At 43.1% G+C, this 17214-nt stretch overlaps 8 protein-coding genes across 8 annotated transcripts; 3 read left to right on the forward strand and 5 right to left on the reverse strand.

The window, feature by feature from the left end:
• Positions 1-167: 167 nt before the first annotated feature.
• Positions 168-712, reverse strand: IL334_005936 (uncharacterized protein; the record flags this gene model as incomplete). The annotated part of the gene is made up of 3 exons (XM_062937642.1): positions 168-331; positions 430-511; positions 587-712. The coding sequence occupies 3 exons, from the start codon at positions 710-712 to the stop codon at positions 168-170; spliced, it is 372 nt and encodes a 123-aa protein (XP_062793693.1).
• A 512-nt stretch (positions 713-1224) lies between these two features.
• Positions 1225-2243, forward strand: IL334_005937 (uncharacterized protein; the record flags this gene model as incomplete). The annotated part of the gene is made up of 3 exons (XM_062937643.1): positions 1225-1323; positions 1648-1974; positions 2124-2243. The coding sequence occupies 3 exons, from the start codon at positions 1225-1227 to the stop codon at positions 2241-2243; spliced, it is 546 nt and encodes a 181-aa protein (XP_062793694.1).
• A 622-nt stretch (positions 2244-2865) lies between these two features.
• Positions 2866-6347, reverse strand: IL334_005938 (uncharacterized protein; the record flags this gene model as incomplete). Its single annotated transcript, XM_062937644.1, has 8 exons — positions 2866-3014; positions 3106-4141; positions 4268-4386; positions 4459-4558; positions 4631-4782; positions 4872-5057; positions 5139-5791; positions 5908-6347. The coding sequence occupies 8 exons, from the start codon at positions 6345-6347 to the stop codon at positions 2866-2868; spliced, it is 2835 nt and encodes a 944-aa protein (XP_062793695.1).
• Positions 6348-7133: 786 nt separating this feature from the next.
• IL334_005939 (uncharacterized protein) lies at positions 7134-8448 on the reverse strand (the record flags this gene model as incomplete). Its single annotated transcript, XM_062937645.1, has 6 exons — positions 7134-7258; positions 7334-7393; positions 7498-7547; positions 7610-7851; positions 7938-7972; positions 8055-8448. 6 exons carry the CDS (start codon positions 8446-8448, stop codon positions 7134-7136), a joined length of 906 nt encoding a protein of 301 aa, XP_062793696.1.
• Positions 8449-9661: 1213 nt separating this feature from the next.
• IL334_005940 (uncharacterized protein) lies at positions 9662-12392 on the forward strand (the record flags this gene model as incomplete). The annotated part of the gene is made up of 5 exons (XM_062937646.1): positions 9662-9817; positions 9882-9890; positions 10098-10390; positions 10495-10808; positions 10882-12392. 5 exons carry the CDS (start codon positions 9662-9664, stop codon positions 12390-12392), a joined length of 2283 nt encoding a protein of 760 aa, XP_062793697.1.
• A 344-nt stretch (positions 12393-12736) lies between these two features.
• On the forward strand, positions 12737-14189 carry IL334_005941 (diphthine synthase; the record flags this gene model as incomplete). The annotated part of the gene is made up of 5 exons (XM_062937647.1): positions 12737-12799; positions 12928-12999; positions 13086-13210; positions 13317-13586; positions 13763-14189. The coding sequence occupies 5 exons, from the start codon at positions 12737-12739 to the stop codon at positions 14187-14189; spliced, it is 957 nt and encodes a 318-aa protein (XP_062793698.1).
• Positions 14190-14566: 377 nt separating this feature from the next.
• On the reverse strand, positions 14567-15648 carry IL334_005942 (uncharacterized protein; the record flags this gene model as incomplete). Its single annotated transcript, XM_062937648.1, has 4 exons — positions 14567-14958; positions 15053-15068; positions 15167-15328; positions 15388-15648. 4 exons carry the CDS (start codon positions 15646-15648, stop codon positions 14567-14569), a joined length of 831 nt encoding a protein of 276 aa, XP_062793699.1.
• A 452-nt stretch (positions 15649-16100) lies between these two features.
• IL334_005943 (uncharacterized protein) lies at positions 16101-17131 on the reverse strand (the record flags this gene model as incomplete). The annotated part of the gene is made up of 4 exons (XM_062937649.1): positions 16101-16173; positions 16245-16360; positions 16466-16822; positions 16916-17131. 4 exons carry the CDS (start codon positions 17129-17131, stop codon positions 16101-16103), a joined length of 762 nt encoding a protein of 253 aa, XP_062793700.1.
• Between the last annotated feature and the right edge of the window lie 83 nt (positions 17132-17214).

Genomic DNA, 17214 nt, shown 5'->3' on the forward strand with positions numbered 1-17214 from the left:
GATGCGAATTAGGTCAATATATCAGGATTCATGCGAAAATCGTTTTATATAAGCTACATTGGCACGTTTCTCTTTTCTCGTTTGTCGTTTCTCATTTTTTTTTGGATGATTTTTCCGTCAAAATGTCACTGTTTCATTCACTCGAATTGCAAGATGCTGTTTGGTCTTTAAACTTTCTTTTCGATTTCATCGGCTGCGTCTCTAGCTTTACCAGCTGCGCTTCCTAAAGCGTGATTGGTGTTTTGTCTCGCTGATTCGGCTGTTTCCTTGACTGTCTGAGAAGCTGACGATGCTTTTGAATCGATTTCGGCTTGAGAAGGTGTTTTGGCATCTAAAACCGTGCCCATTGCCAGGGATCATTTAGCTCAAGCCTAATATCAAGGCAAGTCAAGGGTCGTTGGTGATGGTGAATAGAGGTAAAATACTTACTGACGGTACCTTTGGCGCTGTCAGTTGCTTTTTCAGCTGAATCAAGACCTGAAGCTAAAGTTTGACCGACTTTCTTGTTCACCTATATCATATAGGGTATTATGGGGCAGGTAAATTAGTATTTGAGATCCGGCTGAACCAGGGAATAGTGACTTACAGCATCAGCAGCATCTTTGACTGATTCAGTGAGTGTTTTAGACCTGACAACAGATGTCGAAAGTGCCCTATAAGCGATTCTGGAAGAAGCGAAAGGAAGACTTGAAGTTGATCTGATAAATGACATTGTTGATTGAGCTTTGCTTGGATTGGCTTTGCTTGGCTATGTTGCTTGTGTGTTTGGAGCTCTTAATATTGCTTTGTATGTCTAAAGTGGAAGAAGGTATCTCGTTGATAGACCTTTTATGTGTTTTTTCGCTTTACGGTCCCGTCTGTGTATCTCGGTTAGGTTTATAAAGTGGTGACGTGACCCTCTTTCTCTCTCTCTCTCTTTTTCTGCTGTTTCGTTATACACTCATTTGTTCCTATTCCCACATATCCACACTGAGAATTGAGAAGAATCCACATTCCGTCATTTTCACACCAGCAAAATGACGTCACACCCTGAATCCCTCCTTGTGGGTTAACTGGGTAGAGCGATTAAATAATCCGTCACCACTGTGGTTATATCCTCTGATTTTGAACGATTGGAACGTGTCGTGTCGTTAACAAGTACTTTGTCAGTCATTTTCCCTTTTCTTACTCTTTTTCCTTCTTTTCCCTCTTTCATCAAAGCAATACAGCATCCAATCGATCATAATGGCCATCTTCCAAAGTGCGCTCGCACCTTTCACCGCAAAAGGCTTCTATCTCCTTACATGGGGTACTGCCTTGGGTACAAACGTCTGGAATACTCTTGTGAGTCCATTGCTTTCTCATGAACATCCATTCGAATTGAATAAATTAAAGTACGGTCAGAGAGGATGTATGCTGATGATATTTTTATTTTTATTTTCGTTTTTGCTACACTTCTCTCCCCTTTTGGTGCTTTTGTTGATCTCAATGCAAACTATTAAAATACCAATATGTCGATCGACACGATGTACAACTCATCACGACTCGACCCGTGGATCGATTAATCATCAATCCATCTCCAATCGAAATACCCCGAATCCCGATTCTCACTTCTCGAAATCTTGAATCTCAATCATACCCACTTTCAATTTTTGAATTTTTCGATAGTCTGGATACAGAACATACAAAACATTACCTAGACAGACATTCGGAACTTTACAATCCAGATTACAACCATTATATTTCACTTTTACTTCAATCGCCACATCCACTTTATTACTCACCCATCTATGGTTCCATCCAGGATTAATCAGTTCTCCTAGAGTCGAACCTCATTGGACCACATCTGAAGCTGGACAACAAGGTTTACTCATTTTAGCTTCTCTGGTTCCTCAATTATTGAATTTGATCGTCATTACTCCTTTGGCAAATGATGCAATGTTCGAAAGACACAGACAAGAGAGAGTTGAAGGTAAAGAATACGACGAGGCTGATGTGAGTTTGATTTCGATCTTCCTTATGAAAATGAAGAGGACCACCTTCACTTTCCCTCTTTATCTCCTAACAAGTCGTATAAAAAAACCTCGCTCAACCGTTTCCTTCCCCAAAGAAGACACCTCACTGACCCAATATCATGACAATAGGTCTCTGAGACTCTCCAAAAGCTCAACAAGAAGTTCTCCCTTTACCACGGTATCTGTTCCGCCCTCAACACAATCTCATTCTTGGGTTTGGCCGGTTTAGGTCTAGCCGTCAGCTTGTAAATCGTGTAAACACACGCGATAATCGTATGAGGATTGCGAGGGGATTGGACACGGAGAACGTATGGATTGTCACACATTTCATGTTCAGATAACGTCATTAAAGGATAGGTCTTTTGTTTTCATTTCATAGGCTCGATCTAGCTTTGCTTTTGATCTATTTTCATTTTGTCTTTCTGTCTGTCTTTACAATCAATGAGTATAAAACCCAAATATATATGAATGAATTACTATATACATCTCACTCTCTCTGACACTCAATGAGGGTGATGTTATCTTCCTACGAAAGCAAATTGGTTCACGCAATAGAACGACATTGGTTACGTCTACTTTCCTACATGTCCATCTCTCGTCCATGCTCAGCTGATTCTGAATTGGAGGAGATGTGTAGCAACAAAATACAAATAGATGAACGAATGGAACTTAAAAACCCTTTCAAATCAAAGATTGAATAAAGCTCTCAAAAGAATTCTCGATATATCATGTGTCGATTCAAATCCCATCACATGTAAGTATAATACGTTTACATATTATGATCGGCATCAAAACCCATAAAAGGATGAGGTCCTCACAACTCAACGCAATACGAGGACTCCGCTGTTCCCTCTCATCTCACTACACTAACCTACGATCTACTTTCTGTTGTTCCTGCCGTAGCCGCCGTCGGTGCATTCGCCTTATTAGGTGACGCAGTATTGTTCATGGCATTCGGGGTATTGGTATTGGTCGTTGGACTTGAAGAAGTTTGATTTCCATTCCCAAAAGGTGATCTACCTATTTATTGAGATCGTTATTCGTCAGCGTTTTCAGCCCCAGCTGGAGAGCGGACTTTCTAATTGCATAGCCTTATAGTTGACTGACTAACCTTTGTTCTGACTAGGTAGATTCTTTCCAACACCCATTCCTACGCCTAAACCCATACCCATGCCCATACCCATACCCATGCCCATGCCCAAACCTCCCATGCCGAATAATCCCGTACCTGGAGGAGCAGTCGAACTCGCTAAATAATCAGCTAGACTTGCGAATCTAGATGGGAAATCTGATCTATCCCTCGCTTGTTGTAATTGCGAAGGAGATGTACCGTTCAGAGTGTGCATTCTAGGTTGACTGCCAATACCACTGGCACTTGTGCTGCTGGCCGGTTGTGGAGGTGCCGTTGCTGAACCAGAACCTGCAGAATTGGACCTCGGGAATATATCCGATATACTAGGTTTCTTGCTTGTTTCTCCATTACCCGCTGAGTTCGATCTGCCATAATTCGCATTCCAGCCTGAGGAAGGACCAGGAGCAGAAATTCCAGAGTGCATTTGTGGAGGAGGGTTATTTGATACAGTTGGGGTACCTAATGAACTCGGTGTTTTAGGCGAACTGGTTGCTCTTTTCGGCGGTATACCATTGACAGATCTATTCCACAAATTCAGAGGACTTAGAGGTTGTTCTTCTTCTGGTGACTTGATCTTCTGAGGTAACGAAGAAGCTGATCCTGAAGCTGGATCTCGTCTTGGTCCACCGTTGAAGAAATCGGATGTGGTAGGGACAGTTCTCCCTTCGCGCCGTTGCAGGTTTTGCTGTGATTGCGATTGCAGCTGCGCCTGTGTCTGAGTTGGTTGTGTAGGTGGATGTGATTTCGTTTGTGCAGATGAGGAATTATTGGTATTATTGGGTCGGCCTGGGGGGTAAGTGGGATGGGGATTGGTTTGTAGCGGAGGTCGAGGTTGGGGTTGCGCTTGTGGTATTTGTCGAAGTTGAGGTGGGTCTTGTGTATGTTGCGTTTGAGGATATGAATATATCGTGCTCCCTCCATTGACAGGTTGAGAGGAAGGTCCCGCCGTGTTGTATTGAGCTGCGAAAACTGCTGGAGAAGCATGCCGTGAAGGTTGCTGAATGCGGCGACTTTGCTGATATGGCGATAAACGTGAGATCAGCGCGACGTCTCTGTCTCAGGGGATTAACCAGCCTTTAAGCCCGCGTAGGTGAATACTCAAATCCCAGGATGAAATGTATGATCAGACAAGTCAACTTACATCCATCAAAGCTAAATCCTGATACCCATCATCTCTATTCAGCTGACTTGGTGTTGCCCCTCCTGACCAGTCGAACGCTCTTATCGTCGACGGTTGTCCAACCTTTGGGACGGGTTTGACTAGCAACGAACTGTAATCAGCTTGCGTCCAGATGGATCATTTCGACAATACGACAATAAAGACAGACTTACCTATACGGGGAGTCTCGATTTCGTTCTTCTCCCTTGCTAATCTACGTCTCTTTGACCAAGTCTGTTCAAATTCATCCCAGTGTAATCTATCCCGATCCTCCTATATGACCCGGAAATTACGGTCTGATCAGCTGTGAATTTCGAGTAATCGACGATATCGATGATCACTTACAGTCCAAGATGACCATATCAAGTGCTTTTCCGATTCTCTCACTCGTTTCAACTCTCCTAACGTTTGTTGATGCCTGCGAGATGCGACCTCATGTAGTCTTTCCCTCCTATCACTAAGAGTCTTGTATAGATATTGGAGTGCGGGATGGGTACCTGAAGAAGCATAACGATATCAGCCCTTGCTCTTAGCATGCGCCTCGAACGAGTGACGGAATTGAGCTATGATCATATCATTCACGTACCATCCAATATCATTTCTTCTTCAGCTGCAGCTTCTTCCATTCTTTCGATGTACAATCTATCTCTCAAAGCAGCGAATTTCAATTCAAGCATTACTAAAGAACGCATACATGCTGTTGTTGGGGGAGGAGCATGGGTAGAATGCGATGATTTTCCGTGCATTGGAACGGCGAGATAAGCTGGTGAATCTAATGCAAGTCGGGAATCAGCATACGTTAGTTTCTGGCTGATTGCTTATATATGTTTAAAGCAGATAATGGGGAACATACCAGCTGTTTCAGGTTCAAGATCATCCCCTTCACCGTCATCTTCTTCGTTCTGCTGTTCTTCACCCTCGCCCTCACCCTCACCCTCTGCTTCAGCTTCAGCTTCTCCGTCTCCCTCTCCCTCTAATCCGGATTCATGCTCCGGTTCAACCTCAATTTCAATATCTACTGGTTGTTCAACGTCGACTTCATCTTCGTCAATAATTATCTCAGCTCCATCGAGATTTCCAGCTGGAAGTTCTTTGTCAGCATCCGCCTCCTCTGTCACATCTTCGTCTTCGCCATTTGCACTTATTTCCTTGATGAGATCTGCTTTATTGTCTTTTTCATCTTCAACATGAGAACTGGGATCTTCGGCTCGCATCGTGATATCACCGTCCCCCTCTTCATCGTCATTGTCTCCTTCTATTTCTTCTATTTCTTCTTCTTCTTCTTCTTCTTCTTCTTCTTCGTCATCATCTTCGTCGTCAATGTGATTATTGCTGTTACCCTGTTGGAGTTCAGTTATAGGACGACTTGAATTTGATGAATTCCTGAGTGATATCTTTGATGATTGTATGGGTGACGGTGAAAGTGAAGGAGAAGGAGAAGGAGATTTATCACTTGGTGGAGGGGTTAAACTTGCAGTAGAAGCTTGTGAATCTCCTCTATCTGACCTATAATTCATCAACAGCCATCAACATCTTATTAGCTAACCTTCTGCTTTCTCATGTTCAGTCAGGCTATACCGGGCGAATACCAAGAATGGATTGAACGATCTATGAATACGTACCTCGAATCTGGGAATAATAGAGGTTGTCTGATTTTTCCGATATTACCATTATTCTCTACTTTTTCCTCTTCTTCCTCCTCTGTCAGCTCACTTTCTTCATCTTCTTCATCTTGATCTTCATCATCTGTTAGAGGTAAAGTTGAACTTGTAGCTGGACTTCTTCCTTCACCTTGATTATCGTTATTATTGCCTGTCTCTATTCTTTGGTCATCTTCCCCTTCATCTCCACTGCCTGCCCCTTCCTCTTCTCGATTGAGTTCAGGTGGATCGATGGCCGTTCCAGGTATTGAGGAAGGCGAAGAGAGTGGTGACGAGGTTTTCCTGGCTGGAAGAGAGACGGGAGCTCTTTCAGGTGAAGACGGCAGGTTGTTGAAGATACTTTGTAACGATTGAGGCCGGATGTATGGTGGGAATACTGGAGGAGGAGAAATTGATGACATGGTTTCGAGCCGTATCGTCGTTGAGCTTGAAAGGTGGACACAATAACGAGCAGCAGTATACGAAGGGAGAAGGGAGAAGGGAGAAAGACGCGCCGATAGGCGTTTAACCTTCTTGAGTTCGATCAGTCGATATTCTTCTTGACTGTATCGTGAGTCACAAATCCTCCAAGGTAGCTCAAGGTGTAGTGGTAATGTCGTCTCTATGTGATGATATTTCAGGATGTGTAGTAATGAAAACAAAGAGTGGAATATGGTGAATGAATTTAACGATTGTTGTTGTTCTGAACTCTCACCCCCAGCAACAGACGTCACTTTCTCTATTATTTCTCTAATTAATGTATAACCGTATCATTTTCACTTTTGGGACGACAACTTCCGGTTTTGGGCGGGGGGTTATTATAAGTGGGAATTAAATATACCACCCACTTTAATCCCCCTATGCACGCCAAATTCATTAGGCTCATCGGCTAAAACCTAGTTTGCCTATTTCTCTATAAATGGTTGTGGCGATCTGTACTCATACTGTATAAAAATGTCGACAAGAAGCTATCTATGAGAAACTCCAGTTGAAGATTTTAAGGCATGAGATGCATACGAGCATTAAATATCTATCTATCAACCTACTATCTATAAGCAAGTGCACCAAAAATGGGATGTAAAGATAAATCGTACGACACAATCGGAAAGGAAAGGTTCTCGGGAAAGAATGTAAGGATACAAAGTAATTAAGGAAAAGAAAGCAATGATGAAATTGTCCATTGTCCAAGCGAGCAAGTAGAAGTTGACTCAGACCTCTTGAGCTACGAACCATGGTACCGAGGAGGACTTGCGGTTTACAGATACACAAGTGGTATTGGTACCGTATTCTGAATCGGCGATGTCGGTGAGAGTGAAACCTCTTCGGCAAGTCTCTACAGATTGGCAATAATGGACGGTCAGAATCAGGTCAGCGTTCATTAGGATGGCAGCAACGGGTGAACACTTACCAATTAAACATTTACCTTGATGGCACTTGACTTCGGAGATCCCAGGTGCAGCACCGCAATCTGCAGAATAAACGCCAATCAGCAAGTAGTTCTACTAATATCGCGATTTATATCCGAAAATGGGGAGATGGGGAGTAGTCGCAGATATCAAGAAAGCAACTTACCAATACCTTGACCGGGCCGGGCACCGCATGACCAGAGCAGAGACTTGACGCTTACCGAACAATCCTGTCAGCGTGTCTTTCATTTAAATTGACGGAAAGGAGCTACACTTACTTGAAACATGACCAAGTACCTTCAGTCTCACAAGCATTCTCACCACTATCACAACCTAAGAATCTTTCAAGAGCTCGATCGTCTTGTTCTCGCATCTTGATTGCTTGATGGAGGGAAGGTGATCTCTTTCGAGCGGGAATAGCAGAACCAGTGGGACCAGGTTTACAGACGAGATGATGCTGACCATGACCTTTGCCACCTCGTTTGTAGTGACCACCGGATGTAGAAGGTTGATATCCATCCTACATCACCAGGGTCAGCTTTGGAACTCATAGACTCTGCTGGTAGGATGTATACGAAGCCTTTGAAGGGAACCGGAATCACTCACGTCACATTCACACTTTCTGGTTTTAGGGTTATAGGCTAAGAGATGAGGAAGATGAGCCTAATCAATTTGGTGTTTTTCAAGAGAAATATCTCGTCAGCTCAAGGAATGTCTACTCACTTTGATGATCACCTTTGCAAATACATTTAGGATGGTCATCGTCACCACCACTGCCGCCTTTTCCACCTCTTTTGTAATGACCATAATCCCAACCATCATCCAATTCAGTGTTTGGATAATCGGGACAAACACATTCTTCTAATTGTTCTTCACCTCCTTTCCTCTCTTCAACTTCAGATCGTTTACCATAATGGGAAGAAGCGGAAGTAGGTTCTTGATATTGTGGAAGACATTTACAAGTGATGTGATCACGAGTAATTAAATCATTACATTTGGGATGTTGATGTTGCCATTCATCGTATCCTCTTACCTCAGGCTGGGTAGGGGTAGGATCAGAGGAATAGGCTAACAAAGGTAAGACGAAAAGGGCTATAATGATCGTGGCGAAGTACATGATTGGACACTTCTTTTCAGAGAGGGAGGTGATAGAGAGGGAAAGAAGGAATGTAATGAGTGATGAATGGATGAAATGACAATGAGAGCAAGCAGCGTATAATCACAAGAAGAGAGAAGGAGAAAAGGGGGGAAAGAGGGGGCCGGGGTGAGTGAGAGTTGAGGGTGATGGGAGAGGAGAAACGTGTAACAGGGGGTGTCCTTATCAGTGAATGCATCGCCTCGCATGATTCGTTCTGATCGAAGACACGACTTATAGAATCAATATAGATGAAGCGAAAGGAGTGTCAGTCGGATTGATGGAAGACTTATGGACAGGGGGATCGAGGCAAGGGGTAAGAGCCGAAGGGGAGAAAGAAACAAATAAGAATGACGAAAATCACAGAGGGGGTCAGGGCCATGTTTGATCATCACATAAACCATCACGACCATCACCATCACCACCACCATCACCATCAATTCTTCTTTGCTGTGACGATGCCCAAAGGAGGCTCGTGCTGACCAAAACGTGTCTCGGCGGATGGGAAGTGTTTTTGTTGCCATCATGACAAACAAGTACAGTAGGAGTGGAGCTGATAAGGATTGCATCGAATCCGACTCAACATAGCGATATGCAGCTGTACCCAGTCCTATACTACTACACAATCATGTATACAAGTCATTGTGTATGTATTATACATATGCATGAATCGTTCAGATACTCTCCTGCGAATGATGTTTAGGATACCGTAATCCTTCGTCGATCAGTACTGGATGTGTGCCACAATCAAAAGCGGGGTTCGTCGCGTCTTTTATGGTGGTGAAATCAAGCTCACTTGTCTTCCCAATCCCCTTTATTCTTCCTTTACGTGTTTTACGCTAATATAGTTCATCATTTGTTTTCGCGAAAGTACACGAAAATTACTTTTTGTTGTTGTAATTTCATGAAGAACATTGTTCATACCTACGTCTTCATATTCGATCCGCTCAACCAAATATCAAGTCACTTTTGAAGAACCAAAGGCAGGATACCTTATTTGACTCCTTTCCGACTCCACTTAACGATATATTACACGTCTCGTGATCGTCATTCCATCCCCGACGTGTCGCTGGTCGGTAGCTTCACTGGATACTCTTGCAATTACACAAGGAATATCAAGGAATATCAATAAGACAATAGACATTCTTTTTAAACACATTTGGAGTAGTAAGAAAAAGAAGCTGTTAATCGTGTGATGCTCGATTCTCCTCGAATGCCTTCACCTTCCATTGGAGAATACAGTGAAAAAGGTCTGCTGTCGAATGGAAAGAGGAGATCAGGTCTGAAAGCGAGGGCAACTCAGTTACTGGCTTTGAGATTTGGTTGGGTAGTATTGGTCATTTGGTTCGAGGTGAGTCTGATTGAAGTGAGGCATGCGACCAAGAGATTATTGCTGATTATACCCAATCTCACAGGTTGGAGATGTGAGTCCCCCCTTCTCCCCCCGTCCCTCCGCCCTCCTCCCATCCTCACTCCGTTCCCATCTCCATCTCCTCTCGCGTAGCTTTCGAATGCCTCGTCGTCCACCTTCTCCAGCCCTACTCTGCTCTACCCTTGCCCCCTCCTCCCCTTCCCTTGCGTCCTCCTCTCCCAGATTCGTCAGGATTCAGCTGACTCGGTAGCTCATATAGTTCTTTCACTCACTATCAACATGTCGATTTCCCGATTCCATACTTCGTCGATCATATCAACAATTATCAGAAGCCCCTACCCACGTCGTACTGCTAGCCGATCCACATGTGCCCCATCCAGTGTTATCGTATGCCGAAGGAAGTAGACCATGGGTGAATTGGTTCAAACAGCAGATGGACGAGTTGTTTATGAGAAAAAGTTGGAATGTTGTGACTAGATTAGGAAGGATAGATGCTGTTATCGTCGTTGGAGATATGTTGGATTGTGGTAGAGGTGTAATGAGTGACGATGAGTGAGTTCCTAACCTTTCCGATCCCGCACGACGAACACCTCTTACACACCTTTTACACCTATCCTGTTGACGTGATGAAAGCTAAATTTATCCCAACCACTTAGATACGAGAATTACCATAATCTCTTCCGATCAATATTTCAACTTCCCCCATCAGTTCCAATGCATTTCGTACCGGGGAACCATGACATCCCTCTAGGTCCAAATCGACTATTCTCACCACACTCCAGGGACAGATACGCAAATCATTTTTCGTCGCCGAACGCAATTTTACCAATAGCAAATCATAGTCTGATCATGTTGGATGCTGTGGGGCTGGTTGAGGAGGACTATAGGAGATATGCCGCGGAGATGCAATTTGGTGAATGGGACGGGGTTGAAGGTGGTGTTATCGAATTCGTCAAGGATCTAGGTGATAGTGAGTGGTTCGGAATGCGATGTTCAGTAAAAAGAGGACACGAGATCTGACTGTTAAGCTCTCTTTGGTCTAGACCCGCCGCCAGCTCCTCGAATATTGATATCACATATACCTCTCGCCCGGCCCGAAGCTTCTACATGTGGTCCACTTAGAGAAAGGGGGAGAATACTGAAAGGTGCTGGACCAGGATATCAAAATCTATTAGGAAGTGAAACGTCTCAGTTCCTGCTGGATGCTCTACAACCCAGTATAGTATTTAGTGGAGATGATCACGATTACTGTGAACATCGACATCCACAAGGAGTGAGGGAGGTCACTATAAAATCGTTTTCTTCGTCGACTGGTATAAGAAGACCTGGGTTTCAATTGTTATCCCTTATACCTCCACAACCACATTCATACGCTGGTTCAGTCACGCATGCCGATCGACCTTGTCTCTTGCCCGATCAGTTAGGCGTATACTATCGAGTCTATACTCCTCTGGCGATTCTTACGATACTTTACTTGCTCGGAACAAATATACGAGCAGCGTGGCAAAGATGGTCATCTACCAGTAAAGGTGGGATATATGGCGATTTGAGAAGTAGATTGTCGCCTGCGATGATATCTTCAGAAACGATGCCTTCTAATCCTACACTTTCTGCAAGACGAGGAATGACTGATAGACATGTCCCGTTGACTCTACCAAGTAGAAAATCATCGCAACATTTACCTGGAACTGGAAGTACGTCAGCCACACCTGGATTGGGACCGAGACCATTGAGATTCACGTCAAACCCTTCATCCGAGCAATTAGCTTCAAGAGTTCCATCTGCTTCCGCACCTGTATCACCTTTCGCTTCGCCAAGAATGTCGTTCGTAGACGAACGTCCGACATTATCTGGATTCTCTTCTGGTTTAGGTAGAATGGATGAAGATGTAGAAGTCGATCATGGTCATGGTCGTAATCATGATTTACCTTTCGATCCATCATCACCAACACCAAGTGTATCAAGAAGATCGAGTTATATATACATGAATGATCGATCTTCAAGCAATTACGGAAATGATCAAAACACACCAGGAGAACCAACGAATTCTAACGCATCCTATTTTTTACCATTGCCTTCAAATGGTCAGACAGCTGGATTGGGTTTCACTACACCTCAAGGATCGAATTTCCCTTTAGGTCTAGGTATAGGTAATTCCAACAATCAACAAACTTTAAGAAGAGTTTCGTCTTCGAATTTCTCATTGGCATCAGCAATCCCAAACTCGAATGGATCCTCCAATTTCAATTCCATTCAACCTCCAGCTCCCATAAGAAGAGTGACGATGCCAAGATTGTTATCTACCTCAGACTGGTCATCGGCAGCGTCTAAAAAAGAAAAATCATTATTCGATTATGCAATCTCATCATCTTCGAGAGGAGGCAGCAACAAAAGTAGTTTGATCCAATTAGTGGAGACAGGTAAAAAATTTGCGATCTGGTTGTGGAGAAGTAGGAATGGTGTAGTAGGTAAATCTTGGAGAGAAGTTTTGGCTATTGCTTGGCCAGCTGGTTTGGTTTGGTTACTAGTTAACGCTTTATTCTTTTTGGAATAAACCGTTCATTATCTTTGATCTATACATGTATATATACAGTACATACCTCACTTCTGACAGAAGACATAGTTGCATGGACTCTGTCTTGTATCAATTGCTGTTTTGTAGTTCGAGAAAGCAGACCGAGTTGAGTTCGTGATGGAACGGAATCAATTTTTGCGATAAGATAATATTGTTTAAAAAGTCCATCCATAAAAAAAGTTCAAAATGGTTCTTTAAGAAATGAATGTCACAGCTTAAACGTTCATTGACTTACTTTACCTGTCGCATCGAAGCATACCGTGAAGGTTCCATTCCCACCCCATCCATATACTGACCACCGATCAACGGTATAGTCACAAGTCATGTTTTACGTTATCGGTCTGGGACTGAGCGATGAGAAGGATATAACTGTCAAGGGGTTAGAGGTGAGTTCGATACTGATGACCTCTCCCATGAAAGAGTCAAGGACTCCTCTGTCGTGACCAATCACCACAGATACCGTATATTTAGGTAGACACAAGTGGGTGACTGTATCGCCTAATGGATTGTATAGGCTGTCAAACGTTCAGAAAGGGTTTATCTAGAAAGTTACACATCTATATTAATGGTTGATAAAGAGAAACTTGTATGTTTCACATTCTCATACTTTGAGATCGCAATGGGATAACCAAGAGACCGCTCGACCGCCGCTGATGAGCATATGATAAATAGGAGGGTTTCTATGGTAGAGAAGTCATAACAGCAACGAGAGAATTGGTTGAATTGGAAGCGGATGAAATTTTGAAAGATGCAGATAAAGTTGATGTCGCATTCTTGGTAGTTGGTGATCCATTAGGGTGAGTAGATAAAGAACTCACAAGAATGGCATCGAAAAGAAGGAGAAGGAAGGCTAATCAAAATCAATATGTTCACCTTTGTTCTTCTTCATAATTTCGAACATAGCGCTACAACCCATACCGACCTATTGCTTCGAGCACGATCACTTGGACATCCGACAGAAGTAATACACAACGCATCTATCCTTACTGCATTAGGCTCGACTGGTTTACAAATGTATTCATTCGGTCAAACTCTTTCATTAGTGTTCTATACCGAAACTTGGAGACCTGATAGCTGGTATGATCGTCTGGAGGAGAATTTGAGACTGGGTGTGCATACGTTGGTTCTGTTAGATATAAAGGTTAGAGAACAAAGTGAGGAGAATATGGCTCGGTGAGTGACTGCATCTGAATTCAGCTAAACTGGGCAGGAGATACAAGTACGAGTAATGTATCATGAACTGTACCGTGGATGATTTGGGATTGGGATAGGATGGATGTTCTGGACAAATGGACAAATGGACAAATGGACAAATGGATTTGGCTGACTGATTTTGGCCATTACCATAGAGGCCGACTGATATATGAACCACCAAGATTTATGAACCCAGCTCAAGCATTCTCACAGATTCTTTTAACCGAATCACTTCGTCACCCTTCGTCACCTTCTGACTCAGACAAATCAGAACTAGAAACAAATGCAGGACCACAAACAGACAAAGGATCAATATCGTTATTACCGCCAGACCAAACACTTGCAATATCACTCTCTAGGATCGGTACACCCACACAAAAATTGATAAGTGGTACATTAACTGAATTATCGAAATTATCAGATGAAGAATTTGGTGATCCATTACATTCAGTAGTTATCGTTGGAAAAAGATTGCATCCTTTGGAATTCGAATATGCTGGTAAATTCGCAGTGAACGGTGAAAAGGGTGATTGGTGGAGAGTCGGTCAACAAATTTATGGTGTCGAGAGGGAGACTTTCTGATTAAAAAAAAAAAGGTTGATCTGCACCAAAGCTGCTCTGCATTTTATGCATTTACGCCGTGTTATTTGCACATCTATGATTATCCGTGTACCCTGTTGTGGCTGTATATAGGCTTGCATGTAGTCATATGTACAGCCCATCAAATCTTATTTACAACGCATATCTTGGTATTGAATTATGTACAACAGATGTGATGTGAAGGTAAGAGCTTATGAGTGAGACTGGATATTTCCGGAATTTTGCAGTAAATTTAACAACGACGAGATGTAGACATCGTAAAGGGGCCAGGTCTGATATCGTTATGGTATCCTGCAAGAAAAGGCAAGGTCAGATTCCCAGAACGATCATAACAGCAGAGAAGCAAGACAGCCCACTCTCTATCTGAAGGCGTGTCGTCTCCTTATCGCAAGTACTTCGGGGGCTTTTTCTGCGACGGAACGAGCCCCATCTAGCCACAATTCAGGAGGATCCTCTTGTACATCATCGTATGACGATAACCCTGGAAGTCTGCAGATATCTGGGGAAGGACATCCCAACATATCAGCAAACTCTAGGAAATCATTACGATAACCTTGAGGAGATATTTTGAGAAGATGATGCGCAGCATATATGAATAGTGATGTAAGCTTCTCTTTCGCACAGCCGGGATTAAGCAGATCCCCCATTTCTAAGTCTGTAATATCGTACGGCCATTGGTATGACCAATAATATGGGACGATTCGAGAGTTTTCGTATTGTTCTAGTAAATTCATCGCCAAGTCTACTTGTTCTATCATGGATAAGAATATAACCATCAGTATTATAGACTAGACTAATTGCTTATTCTCATGGAAGATTGAGCCATGTTAAGGCCGTTCACTCACCATACAACATCGACCACTGCAATCGAACAAGATGTTGCATAGTGTTTGTGGGTTAGTCGTCTACATGGATGTCGCGAACGAACCGAGAAGAATACAGTAAAGCTACACACTTACCTGTTTTGCGGCTTTGACAAGATCCGTCTTTAGTTGCCTATAACGCGAGACCACTTCTGGCTCCTCTGCGGTCTTAGCCGAGAATAACAGTTCAGCATGAAATCTGTGACCATTGATTCCTGCGATCCAGGCCATCGTGAATTGTTCTCGAGTGCATGAGACCTACGTGGCAACCGCAAAATCAAACGATGGCCCTCTATATTGAACAGGTCGATATTTACCTTGTACTCTTGACCTGAATCATCTCTTCGGATATCGTGAAATCGGTCGAAGTGATAAGGTGTGTTGACAGACTTGAAATAGTCAAGGGAATTTGATGTTGACGCAATTTGTTCGCGGTACCATACCAATCGACCTTTGATGACATGATCTGAGAGGAGGGGTGGCGAGGAAGTAGCGAGAGCGAAAGAGCATCCTACGAAACATGGACGATTTGGGAGTAGTTGAGGTTGAAGAGATCGCCGTTGGTCTATTGATGACATATCAGGTAGCTAGCTATACTGAAAAAGGACAATCACAGCCGCTAAAATTACCCAAGAGATATTTAGGGGAGATTTTCAATGACAAATAGTATCACTGATAAATAGTATGAAGAAAGCATTCGGGGACAACGTCAGTCGAGATTATACCTATCATGTGCTTACAGTATATTATTTACGTCAATGTCTCGGATATGCGTCAAAAAACGAACCCTTTTCATGACACCTGAGGTATTTGGAACGATTAAATGCAGTGTGAACATGCGTAATGGGAGAACATGCAAATGAATATCACTGGGGCAGGAAGAAACAACAAATATCGGTAATGACAACAATCTAAAGAGAAACTCTTCCGAAGTTCATGATAATTCTATTACCCATCGAAATCTCTATTTATGCAACTAACGGATTGAACCCACTTAACTCAACGTACTCATCATAACAAACATACGAAATCACAGCTTCGCTTTAACAGCTAATCTGACCTCTCTATTTTCAACAGGAGGTTTCCATGCCAATCCCCTATATCTAAGATCAGCAGAGTCAGCTCACGTGCATGATGGATGTTTCTCGATATGAAGAGGATCCCCACAACTCACAACAACGTTGAAGGAGCAGTACCGAATTCTACAGGTAGTTCCAATCCATGTTCATGGACCGCTATCGTCCTTAACATTGAGAAATGATGTATCGCATGTAAAGAGCAATACCATAGCTGTATTTTGCACCTAAATTTAGCTTCTCTCTATTTGATTTCTCGTAGTAATGGAAAACGAGTGCTTAAAGCAAAACAGGAGAAAGATGAAATGTGATAACTTACCTCTCTTCCTATCGTTGAACCCATCGTTTGTCTAGTAGGCGTAATAGCTACTACATTAACTTTTGTTTCCATCGCTTCTGCTAATCCATTCCTCCTTACGCCGACCTCTCCAGCAACGCCAGTACCGATCTCTGCTGGTTTCGAATCCCCAGCCAAGCTTGAGCGGCGACATTGATCTCCCCATGATATCAGATCGTCCCTGACTTGCTCTAATGCTCTTAAGCAGGGTTTAACTGAACGTGCCATCGGTTTACGTGTACTTGGATTCGTTGAATCGTAATCGATCTCGAGGGTGATTGTTGAGGAGGAGGAAGACGATGAAAGTGGCAGTAGAAACGCTCGAAATGATTCTATAACCTAAGAATCAGGAGGGGTTCAGCTTTCATTGCCCGACACCCTCCACTTCTTCATCACCGCCACCACGACCCGCTCATTGCATTGTTAACTCACATGCCTGAAATGCTTCCCTAGTGTACCTCCAGGCATCAAAGTGCTTTGTCTAGTAAGCTGTTCATCACTCGTTATATGTGATTTTAATACATCACATGACGAATCTATCAATGCTATTGACAATGATAACAAGGCTTCTGCACGATCTGATTGATCTCTTGAAGGCATAGCTACCAATGTGTGATTCAAAGATGTTTGAGGGTTTTTCGACGGCATATCGATTGATTGTTTTTTCTGGTTGGATATCTGATAGGACTGATTATTGGTTCTGTGATTTGACCCTATTGTTTCCTGTTCTT

The sequence above is a fragment of the Kwoniella shivajii genome, chromosome 8 (assembly GCF_035658355.1).
Source record: "Kwoniella shivajii chromosome 8, complete sequence".
Lineage (NCBI taxonomy): Eukaryota > Fungi > Basidiomycota > Tremellomycetes > Tremellales > Cryptococcaceae > Kwoniella > Kwoniella shivajii.